The 12,599-nt window shown below is 35.9% G+C and overlaps 1 protein-coding gene across 3 annotated transcripts in view; it reads left to right on the plus strand.

Moving 5' to 3' along the window:
- The window catches only part of RB1CC1 (RB1 inducible coiled-coil 1), a 74,519-nt gene that overhangs the window by 28,539 nt on the left and 33,381 nt on the right, over positions 1 to 12,599 (plus strand). For all 3 annotated transcript variants that reach the window (XM_084507405.1, XM_084507406.1, XM_084507407.1), the window contains 3 exons: positions 612 to 1,047; positions 3,933 to 4,103; positions 10,732 to 10,916. In XM_084507405.1, the coding sequence (XP_084363531.1) occupies positions 612 to 1,047; positions 3,933 to 4,103; positions 10,732 to 10,916 (792 nt within the window). The remainder of the gene's footprint in view (positions 1 to 611; positions 1,048 to 3,932; positions 4,104 to 10,731; positions 10,917 to 12,599) is intronic.

Genomic DNA, 12,599 nt, shown 5'->3' on the forward strand with positions numbered 1-12,599 from the left:
GCTTGAAGGAAAATATTTTTTTGACGTCTTTCTGGAGACGTTATATTATTGTGGTATTTCTGTGACTGATGTGCCTAATAGAATTTCAGGTACTTAGAGAAATCAAGCAGAAATATGGTGTACCTTTTTTAATAAAACAAAAAATAAGTTGAATTTCATAGCTTTTACCAAATATGTAGAGAGCATTCAATCTCTGCAAAAGTAGTCAGCTGGAGGGCACTCAGTCTTTGCTAATAAGCATTGATGTGTACCTATGCAGAATGCAAACATACAAGTCCTAGTTGTGTGTTTAAAATATGGACATGTCTCAGTTTATCAAACTGTTGTCTTTTTTCATGTTTTTGTCATTGCATTATAACTATAAGCTTACCTTGAAGTTTAGAAGAGTTCATATTGAGCAGTGGAAGAGCAAAAATTACTTTAGCTGTGCTCTCATAATGTTGTTACTGAACACAGTGCTTTGAAAGGGTAATAAGCAAATTCATTTTGAAGTCTGTTTCAGTTCTAAAATATACAAATAGCACTTCAATTATGAGTGGCTTGTGTCAAAGTTGTTATGCAGTTGGCTTCTGGATACTGATGGCTTTTTGTTTTCACCCTTTTTAAAAAAGCTTGGGTTCTGCTGTTTCTATCATGGCCAAGATACCACTGCTGGAGTGCCTAACGAGACATAGTTACAGGGAGTGTTTAGGAAGACTGGATTCTTCAGCTGAGCATGGAGGGGCAGAAAGTGAAGAAACTGAGGATGGGAAATCTCCTGAACTGGTGCTTTATTCTGATGTATCTAAAGCGAACAATAAATCAATGTTAGCATCATTTTGCAAGTCAGTTGAACATTCAGCTTTGGAAGGCACAAATCCTGAAAATGTAAAAGATGATAAGGAGTCGGGTCAAAATGCTACTGTCCAGGACAATGAAACATCAGTAGAATTGAAAGATGATGATCAGCCTTCATTCAATGTGTCTTTATTAGACTGGATAAACGTTCAAGATAGACCTAACGATGTTGAATCGCTGGTCAGAAAATGTTTTGATTCTATGAGCAGGGTAAGTTAACTTTTTTTTTCCTCACTCAAATTATATTGGAAATTTGCTATGGGATGATTCTTTTTTTCCAGATGCCAGTTCTTTTGAAGTGATTCAACTTTCTATAGCTTGTTTCTCAAATAACTTTCTGAAGGGGAGATCAAAACAGAGTGGGGGCGGGGGAAGTATTTTGTGAATGAGTTTGAGTTTTAAGAATTTGACCTTTGAGAAAATTTATAATGAACGTTTATTGTGAAATATTGTGAAATTGTCTTGGAGGTTTTGTTGTTGTTTTGGGGTTCCCCTGCTTTTTTTTTTTTTTTTTTTTCGGAAGTCGCCACTCCTTCTGGAAAAACAATAGTTCCTTGTATCAAAGCAGCTTCTACTCTTAGTTGATTGTGGATTTGTGCTTATAATGAAACTAAAATTTTCCTGGACCAAACTCACTGTTAGTATGTGTTTTAAAAATACTGACATATTTATTGAAACACAGATCAAATTCATGTGGTTAATCATAATATTTCTTCAGTCTTTATTAACTGGTACATGCTCACGTTCTTTCTGAATCACTGCTTTAACCAATTATAGCATAGTACCCTTCTACACTGAGATTTCCATCTTGCTTCCTTGTACATTTTGCTGTAGCTTATATTTCTTATGTTGTGTAACCTTGTTTGCATATGTATATATGCAAATTATATGTAATATAATTCAATGTACCTAGAACAAAGAAAATAATTTCTATAGCCTTGGACACTGTAAGGTAAGACTGTAAGACTCTCAATTATGTCTAAGCGTCATCTGTTATAAGGAGTGTTACCATGTGATCAGGTTTATACTTTTTTTTTAATTCTGACTTAAAAGTAAGTGGAGAATTGAGAGTAATATTAAGGCCTGCCCAAGGTTTTGAGCTGTCTCAATTTTAGTACTGTGGAAAAGGCTGAGTGAATGACTGTACTTCCCAAGTTGTGACGCTTTTATTTTCCTTTGCCAAAAATAAGTATATTCGGTGCTGTCTCTGAAAAACTTTTGTAATTGTCAAAGTCTGAGACAGTCCTCTGTTTTGTTTCTTTGATAATGCTACAAGGTGGCTTCTGATAGTTTTAAACAAGTAACAAAACCTTGTAGCTCAGTTTGAGAGAGAAGAAATTCATTTTGTTCGTACTAGTTAAAGTTGTACAGTGTTATATCCCTATATCTGTCAATATTTTAAGAGACAGGAATTAAAGAGTTGCTTCAAAATACACTTAGTGATGCTGAAGAAAAAAAAAACACATTTTAGTTGAATACTTGTACCTTTTTCAGACCAGCTTGTAGACTTATTTGACCTTTTCCACATGTTTTGAACAGGCTATATTGTAACCGTGTACTTTTCTGTCCTTGCTTCTCTTATCTAGTTGTTTGTTTTTTTTTTTTTGTAGGGGGGAAAAAGGGGAAATTGCCCCTGCAAAGTTTTGTTCTTGTTTTCCTATCATAATTGGTAGATACTCCATCTATTCTGGCTACCACCAGACCAACTATAAGTGATCAATTTTGATTTATTTTCGTTTTCACAAAAACTCAAAAGCTTCAATATGATAGTTCCTAGGAAAACATTAATTTACTCTTTTTAATGCAGTACAGACAAAGGATTCAATCTTTGTTTACCATTGATTCAATCTTTGTTTACCATTGATTTAGAATTATAAAATAGAATTAATGTGTAGCTGGAAAGGAAAATCAACCAAATAAATATCTCACAACACAGTTGTCATCTCAAGTAAATACTAAGAGAACACTTAAATGTGAAAATACAAAAGCCAATTTTTTTTTTGTTACTGTTCTTTGCTGTTCTTCCCCTGCCCTTTCCTTCTTGGAAATATGAACCATACCAATGGCTTATTGCAATTCTTATTTGAAACTCTGAATTCAGGTAAGACTTTCATTGAAGTGTAACATCTCAGAGTATGAGATTTGTAACAGAATGAAAGTATTGCATAGGAAAGCTTTTATACAGTCAAATATTAGATTAGGGGAAAATAGATTTTTTTATTCATGTTAATATTGATACATGTAAGTGGCTTCTTTAGAAAGGTGTAAGTACGCTTTGTGTTGTGGGTTGATGTAAAACCTGCATATTAGTGGAAGAAACTAGTGTTATGACAGCTCGTATGACCACATACCTGTATATTTCAGAATCATTAGTTTCTCACATAATAAAGACTTCTAATTTGTTTTGCTGTTTCCTTAGTGAAACTTGAAGAGTTACCCTTACTGTCTGTGGGTGTTGTAGCCTTTTAATGTTTCACAGTTTTTTTGTTTCCTAGATAATGGATCACAAAGGAGTAAAGTGAAACAATTGTATTAACAATATGTTATAAAAACTAATAGTGAAAAGTATTAGAAATGTACTATTTTTCTGTAGCTTGTATTCCAGTTACTAGTACTGATCTGCTTATACATGAAGCCATCAATTAAATGCTTTCATTTAGTGGGAAAGTGCTAATGGATCTTGCAGATCTTTCCTACCACCCTCCCTGTTGCACTCCCTACTGAGTCACGTTTGTCATTTGTTCTGATTATAGCTGTATAGACTCTATTCTAGTGTACACTCTGTCCATTGGCTTTAATCCTCACTGTCCCCTCATTGTCCCTTCCCCTTGCAAGGACCTGATTTGTATTATGATCTGGTTGGAAAATTTAAAAGAGGTTCATGCGTTGATCAGAAATTCACAGTCTAATTCAGGATTCTGAAACAAGTGAAAGATGTAGGCACGCCTTTGATTCAAAGAAAATGCCTAGTGGAAATAGTATTAGAAATGATAGAATATAACCTTAAATATTAAGGTTATAAAAATTAATGTAGCTATTTCGTGTTACCTTTGAATACATCAAGTGCTAACTTTTTCTCATTATTTTATTTCTAGCTCGATCCAAGGATCATCCAGCCCTTCTTGGCAGAATGTCGACAAACTATTGCCAAACTAGATAATCAGAACATGAAGGCTATTAAAGGCCTTGAGGATAGGCTCTATGCGTTGGATCAGATGATTGCAAGTTGCAGCAGACTGGTGAATGAACAAAAAGAACTTGCTCAGGTAATACAAATGTATATTTGTCTGTGACATTGGAAGATGGTAGACTTTTGATATGTGTATGCTGTTAAAGATTATAATGAAACAGTTGCATGTCTTAATGCAAGATAGTTTTCAATGTGTTACAGTAAAGTGCTGTATTTATAATAATTTGACATTTAAATATTTTTTTACACCTTATGTTTTCAGTGCACAACTGAACAACTGATTATCATATTCTTTTAAATATTTTAAAGTGTTCTTTTTTTGATCTGAAAAGAGGAGTTACGACATCGCTGTTGTATACTTCAGGAGTTACAGAAGGTCTGTTTACCTTCAGGTTTCAGATATGGAGGGATTTACTGTTTACCGTTACCCTTTCCCTAGTTCTAGGCAGAAAACACTAGAAAATCAGAGCTTGAGTGAGAAATACAGAATAAGAGAGAGACAGATTAATTTCTGTTTTTGAAGGGAAATGCTTAGTCCTTGGTAATTGTCCCTCTATAAAAGTACCTGAGAAGAGGTAATGTGCTTAATGGTTAATCACCAAGCTTGTAGTGAGGAGAGAATGTAGTGTGCCTGTATTAGTGTCATTTGAAGTGGTAAGAAATTGGATGTAAAGCTTCTCTAAATATTAAAATACACAAACACACGAGCTGTACATTTTAAATAGTGTAGTGCTGTAGTAAAGCTTCTTCATTAAATACAGCTTCTGTGAAGAGCTTCAGTTAATTTTATACCCAATTGTCTTTTTGAAACTCAAAATACGTTAAGACCCATATGTGATCATTACCTGAAGTAATAGATGTGTAGATTTTCACCATTGCATCAGAATAGGAACCATAAGGAAACAGACGAGTTTCTCATTTCTGCTTGCATGGTGGTATATCATTAATGGGAGTAAGTGGGCAGTGTTCTTCCCTATCTTGCTGGTCAGCTGGGTAATCAGGGGCCCCTTTCAAGGCCCAGGGAAGAATTGGACTGGCAGTCATATAGGACCCAGGTGTTCAGCTGCATCCTCTGGCTGGTATGTAAAGGTGGGTGCTACTAGCACTTCCAGCAGCATTGTTTAAAAGTGTAGACTGTTCTCCAATACTTTCAATGAGGAAATCCAGGCATATTTTTTTTGTTAAATCTCAGTCTTGCATACATGTTATGTTGTAGGCAGGTGCTAAATCCAAGAGAAATTTAGCACGGTGGAGAAGCTATTCTTGCATCTCTCTACTTGGTTGCCCAGTGCTGTTGTGGTCTTAGCTGTGTTCTCCCTCTCCACTTGAATGAGGAATGTACCTCAAGTTTACCAATTCTACTTGAGTAAAATGCCTAAAAGTCAATTGGAAAGATACTTGGTACCTTTTTTTTAAATACCTCTGTACATTTTGATTTTGTGCCTTTTGAAGATTTATCAGACTTAAAACTTTCAAATCTTCATCTTGTCTTTTTTTTTTTTTTTGTAAATTGGCTTTTCTATGTGTATCATAAAATACACAAGTTTGTTTTTAAGAATAGTGAGATAGAATGGTTTGAATTGGCAGGTACCTTAAATGCTATTTTATTCTGATCCCTCTACTATGTACAAGGATACCTTCCATTAGATCAGGATGTCCAAAGCCATATCCAGCCTGAGCACTTCCAGGGTTCCACAACCTCTATGGGCAACCAGTTTCAGTGCCTTACCACCCTCATCATGAAGAATATGCCTTGTCTTATACCATAGATAGGACAACATTATTTTTTTAATCAGTGAATTGAATGCTTGTGAATAAGTACGAAGGGTACTACTGGATAGCTTTATTCCTTGGTTTTATATGGAACCATTTCTGTATATGCTGCATATATGATGGAAAAACCTCAGGAAGCATTTTCTAATCAGATGTAGGAAGACATGGTTTTTCATATACTTATATTATTTCATCTACTACATTTAATGTAGTTGTTTAGATACTGTTTACAAAAACTAGATGCTTGTAGATGCTTAATGTGAGATTAGTTAGAGCTAGTATGTTACACAAATGATAGTCTGCATAGAAATATTAAAAAGAACAGCTAGATTCAAAGGTTTAAGTCTATTCATATAGGCAAAGACTTGGGTATTTTTAAAGGGAGTGCTCAAAATTTTTGTGGTAACTGTTGATATTTGGTGTTACTAGAAGAAAACTCTAAATTCTCAATACATCACATATTTCAGCAGGGAACTATTTCTGTTCATAAAGAAATAGCAAGTGGATGTATTTTATGGAACAAGAATAAGGAAGATGCAAATGGCAATTCCAGTGGCCGTATATGTATTGGAAGCTGTATAGTTGTCTTTCCCAAATGTCTTTTTTTCTTGTCTTTTGTCTTTTTTTTTTTTTTCTTTTTTTTCTTGTCTTTTGTCTTTTTTTTTTTTTTTCTTTTCTTTTGTCTTTTTTCTGGAGAAAGCTATGTTCCTTCTAGAATTTGACTTGACTTTCTGTTCCAACTTAAGTTCTATTACTGAAATTCAAAACAAACTTAGCCCAGAGAACAGTCTGCTAGAAGTCCTCGTTACTTAGATAATTTGTTTGTCCCTTGGACTGTCTTAAGAGTTATTTTGTCTCTGGTTAGCCTTTTCTGTGAACTGACCTGACCCTTAAGCAGCCTTTTATATGAAAATTACTTTTTGATTTATGTACTTGAATAGTAAATCTCTAGCTGTTGGAGCAATGGAAAGCTGCTTTGTTAAATTCAAAAACTCCTTTTCTCTCTGGAAGCTGGAATTTGTAGCATACGCATATATAACTATGGTCAGTAGGTGGCATTATGTAATAACAGTACTCCTCTAGAAAATTTGGAGCCTCTTTAATCTTTCAGTATGGTTCTGTCCAGTAGCTTGTCGTTTACAGCATTTTCTTGTATTTGATTTTTTTTCTAAATTTTCTCAGTTAATAGTTGTAGCTCTTTAAAACATCTTGTAACATCAAAATTCACTTCCAGAAACTAGATTCATAGAAGTATCAGTCTTCTGTTAGTTCTGTTAACCATAGCCAACACACAGATTTTCAGATGGCTTTCTCGGTTCTAGGATTCTTCTGCTTCTCTTGAAGTTGATGAGAAAAGAACTTTGACGTAAAAGGGGGAGAGTTATCCATATTGTCAGTGTCATATTCTGTACTTTTATATCCATTCTACTTCTTGACATCAGGGGGAAAATCTTATTTAGTTTAGTTTTGGGGGGGATTTATAGTGCTTCTAGGTCTTCTTAGATGTTAAGTACTGCAGTGACTACCACCTTTCCCTATTAACTATTTGCATTTAAGTCTAAAGTGTTAAATATTCTTTCTTGTCGCTTTTTTCATTTGGAAATAGGCACTGGGAAAATCAATGAAAGCACTATCATATCTGTTTTTCAGGACTCTTCTGAGTTTACCTTTGAAGCTCATGTTATGAATTCTTTAATTTTCTCAGGACTAGAAAGGCAGGAACTTGTTAGTACAATTGATTACTCATGTCTTGGATTTCTCCAATCTTTGTTTTCCTCTCCTTTTTCTTTTTTTAAATTCACCGTAGTTTTTCTTAACTAGCTGTTGTGGTTTAATTCCCAGCAGGCAGCTCCATGCCACACAGCTGCTTGCTCGCTCTCCCCAGGTGGGATAGGGGAAAAGAACCGGAGAGGTAAAAGTGTGAGAAATCATGGGTTGAGATAAAGGCAGTTTACTGGGTAAAGCAAAAGGTATGTGCACAGGCAGAGCTAAACCAGGAGTTCAGTTTCAGCCACTCACAGGAGATCTGGGCACATCACACACAATGTTTTCTTGGGAAGACAAAAGACCCTGAACATCCCCCTTCCTTCTTCTTTACCCCAGCTTTTATTACTGAGCATGATGCCCTATGGCATGGGACATCTCTCTGGCCAGCCTGGGCCAGCTGTCCTGGCTGTGTATCCACCCAGCTCCTGGTACACCCCAGCCTCCTCACAGCATGAGGAGCTGGAAAGGCCTTGGCTCTGTGTAGGCACTGCTCGGCAACAGCTAAAACATTGAGGTGTTATCACTACTAGTCTCATTAAAAAAAAAAAAATCCAAACCACAGCATTATGCAAGCCTGTACTAACTCTATCCCAGCCAAAACCATGACATTGGCTTTTTTTCTAGTATGATCAGAATTTTATTTCTGATCTGCATGCTATGAGAATTTTAGTTTGAAATTTATTTTAAAGATGGATTCACAGATCCAAAAGGCTATCCATAAGTTTGAATATCTTTTGCAGCTTTTTTGTAACTGAGAGTAAAACTGGAAGGAATTTTCTAGCCTTTTCAGAATTTTCAGTGCCTCCAGTTTTGTGTAATTGCAAGCTCTATACCATGTGGTCAATTTAAAAAGCTTACTGAGATGCAATTTAAAAGCAATTATTTTCTTGACTTCTGTACATGTTACAACTTTTTACAATCTGTTCTAAAATATATATACATTCTTTCATCTCAGATATGCATGTATTCTTGTCTAGTTCATATCTGTATTTTTTCATGCCTAATTCTGTCTTTGATTTTGGTACTTGGCGATTCCCTAATGGTTACCACAGTATGTGCAATGTCTTTGTCTTCTGTAGCTAAACAATTCAAGTTATTTTGGTGAGACTCCTCATCCTGATCGTCTTTAACAATTCTTCCCACTTTTTCCAGTCTCCATTCACTTGGGCTGAATAAGACAGGCAGTTAAAACGCTGGCAACCTGTTTTTGTTTCCCAAAGGGTCCTCCCCCATTCAGTGTGGAAGTTGCACATAGTTCAGTAACTTCATAGCTCTTCCGTGTTCTCTTCCATCTTCAGTGTTCATCTTTCATTTTCTTTTCATTACACTTTTATGATATTTTACCTTTTGATTTCTGTGCTTTTCTCATAAGGATGCAAATACTTATTGCAGGCTTTGTAAATAAGCTTTACAGTATTTTATGTCAAGACCTCTTCGCTTTGAATATCAAACCAGCAATGACAGTAACTTCATTTGTCACCTGGTATATGTAATTCTATATGGCTTACTGTTCTCATTGACTTCAACATCAGAAACAAACACTTAGAACTAATATGTTTTTTATTTCTTTATTAAGAAAACAAAGGGTTAATAAGCTTATGGAAGCGCAAATGTAGTGTCCACTGTGTTCAAGCAATGTGTCAGATGCAACATGAAAGTGCCTAGCTGAACTTCCCATTCTCGTTGTCTTGCTGAAGCTTATTCCTTTCCCTACTTCCTCTTGTTCCACTGGTTCACCAGAAACAAGAAGAGTTTAGAGCAAATGTTCACAACTGGAGAGACTTATCAGCCCTCCCCACCATGATGCGTATGGATTTGCTGGAGACCCTGTTGCTTTATGGGAGGTGTTTTGTAACCCTTCACTGTTTGACTTCACTACTTCAGCTTTTTAAATATTTTTGTGTCTTTCTGGATTATTGAAGAGAAGTCGGTGGGGAGAATTTCCTTACATGAAACTTCTTCCACCCTCAAATATGGCATTGATAGGGTGTTTGCCAACAAAACTTTCTACTTGGTTCTTAAGCAAAGCCAGCACCCTTTACAGGAATAAAAGAAAAAAGTGTTGCTGATAGCATTTGCTGTATTCTCAGCCCTGCAATTGGTAAAATGTTTCAGAGAGTCTGTAGTGTGGTCTAGATTCCACAGAAAATCCTGGTCATAATGCTCTTTTGTCCTTCGCTCTTTCATCGCATTTTCTGACACCATAGAGAACCAGGGTGAAATTCTAATTCCTGCCCCATAATAGGAAAGTTAATACCTCTGAGTAAAAACAACTATAAGAATTTTAACATCTTGCAAAAGCACTTAATGTTCCTCAGGCTGTTTTTTTTTTTTTTTAAATGCTTCAGTATTTGACTTTTCAGAAATTAACATCAAATTCAGAAATTTGTGAGGAACAGTCTTACCAAGTAGAATACAGAAGAGCTAATGCCAGGCAGTTACATTTTGGAATGATTAAGACTAAATGAAAATGGATGCTCTAATAAAGAGTATCAGGCATCCTTAATTGTCACTGCATGCATTTACTTTGTGTTTTGAAGGTTATGCATTCCATACTGCATAAAGAAGTTCAGTAATTTGTCTTAGATAAGCCTTGCATGGCTGAAAATTTCATGACAATTATGATGTACTTCCTAATTGTCAGATAATGAAGATGATGTTTAAATTTGTACATACTACATTCTGAGGGTGGAGGAGGGGAATTGTTTTCATACATGAATTTGTGGTTCAAGAGGTAGATTCTTTAGCCTGCAGTAATAATACTGGATATGCTATGATGTTAAATCTTGGATATGCCAGAATTTAAAAAGCTGTTTGAAGAAATTAGAATGATGGTTGATTGCCCAACTACTAGTATCTACTTCTTTCTGCTGTATTAAATTTATAATCTTTCACTTGTGCTAGTTAGTTGCGTGAAGTTCTTAAAAGGTTGTGTTGGCACTGTTTGGAGATTAAATCTTAGGTGAGATTTATTTGGTATTATAAAATGGAAGTAACATGAGCTTGACACTTGATTCCTCTATGTAGGATTCTGTTATACCCTTCAATAGTTACAGGAAGTTTATTAAGTCTTGCGTGGTTGCTGCACAGTTGCTTGCAAGGTGGTTGCTTCAGTGCTTTTTGATTATTACAGACTTGTGTAACAAATGTCTTTTTTCTTCTAGGGATTTTTGGCTAATCAGAAGAGAGCTGAGAACTTGAAAGATCCTTCTGTTCTGCCTGACTTGTGTTTAAGTCATGCAAATCAGCTGATGATCATGTTAACTAATCACAGAAAACTGTTAGATATTAAACAGAAATGCACCACTGCCAAACAGGAGCTTGCAAATAATCTACAAGTCAGACTAAAGTAAGTTACAACTTCTCAACTTGGTATTGCAAATTCCACTTGCACTGATACTCTTAAAAAGTGCCATAAAGAAATCTTCAGTAATGCACAGAGGCTTTTCTTAATGGAAGAAAAAATAAAAGTTGGATTAGTTGAGTTTGTATATCAAGTCATCAGTAAGTATGAAACAAAATATTACTTAAGCTTCAAGAAAAAAACCTCTTAATGACCTTCATATCAATAAAACAATAGTGTTGAACCTACAATCCCCTCTCCTGTCAACCTTGGAAGCCATCAATTTCTTATTTAAAATTTGACTGGCAATTGATGTTTTCATAAGAGTGTAATAAATATAAGTAAAACGTTCTTCAGTAGCTTGTGATTGTATCAAAGCAAGAAAGCATGACATTAGTTTGTGATTTACTTGCAGTTAATGAAAAAGAATTACATGTACTGACATTGAGAACGTCATTTTTTTTTTTCACGTAAGCATCATTGCCATATGCCATAGAAGGCAATAAGTAGTCTATATTGCTAAATGGAAAAACAGTTCTTTCCACTGTTAAACCTAATCCTTAAGCTTTATTTAATGTGATGTCAGATATATAGGGGAAGTGTACAGGCTTGTATCATTTCTTCAGAAAGGATTATGTTTATACTAGCTGTTAACAATTAGGCAACATTCGTGAAGTGTGTAGAGGGCAAGACGTATGAGGAGTGGCTGAGGTGCCTTGGTGTGCTCAGCCCCAAGCAGGGCAGGCTGAGGGGAGGCCTCATGGCGGCCTGCAGCTCCCTCACAAGGGGAGCGGAGGGGCAGGCGCTGAGCTCTGCTCTCTGGGGACAGTGACAGGACCCGAGGGAACGGCATGGAGCTGGGACAGGGGAGGGTCAGCCTGGGGGTTAGGGAAAGGGTCTGCACCCAGAGGTGGTTGGGCACTGGGACAGGCTCCCCAGGGCAGTGGTCATGGCACTGAGCCTGTCAGACTTCAAGGAGCATTTGGACAATGCACTCAGACATTTGGTTTGATTTTTTGGGTTGTCCTGTGTGGAGCCAGGAGCTGAACTTAAGGATCCTTGTGGCTCCCTTCCAACTTGGGGTATTCTGTGGCTCTACAAACACTGATTCTGTTAAGACTCTGCTAAACTTGCACACTGGATCCATCAATCCATCTTTTTTTTTTTTCTTCTTGAAAAGATTACAGTTTGTATGAAAAAATTTAGTTTAAAGATTCAGGAAAAAGTAAAGCAGAGTCAGCAGTGCAGTAATGACAAAGATTGTGTTTGTAAGATGAATTATTGCTAGGGAAATCAGAATAGGAATTTGTCTTAAGTGCCCATGCATCTACTCTTACCTTTCTGAAAAGATGGTTTTTTTTTGTTCTTTCACCATTTTTCACAAGTATCAAGGGTTAGTATGTAGAAGCTAGCTTACCATAAACATCACTTTGATTTCCTATATGCTGAAGTATTGGTGTAGCTGTGCACCTAATTCATAAGTTACTAGAGGAAAAGAATTGAATCCCTTTGGAAGGAGAAAGTGAGGCACAGAGAATGAATCTGAGGAGGATAGATCTTGAGAAGAATAAAACATAGACTTAAAAAAAAAAAAAAAAAAAAAACTTTTTTGTGTCAAACCAAAGGTTCTTCTAGATTGCTTTCATCAGCAGCTAGTAGCAAATGACTAAAACAGGAATGAGGAGAATG

Source organism: Aythya ferina (assembly GCF_964211825.1).
Source record: "Aythya ferina genome assembly, chromosome: 2".
NCBI classification, from domain to species: domain Eukaryota; kingdom Metazoa; phylum Chordata; class Aves; order Anseriformes; family Anatidae; genus Aythya; species Aythya ferina.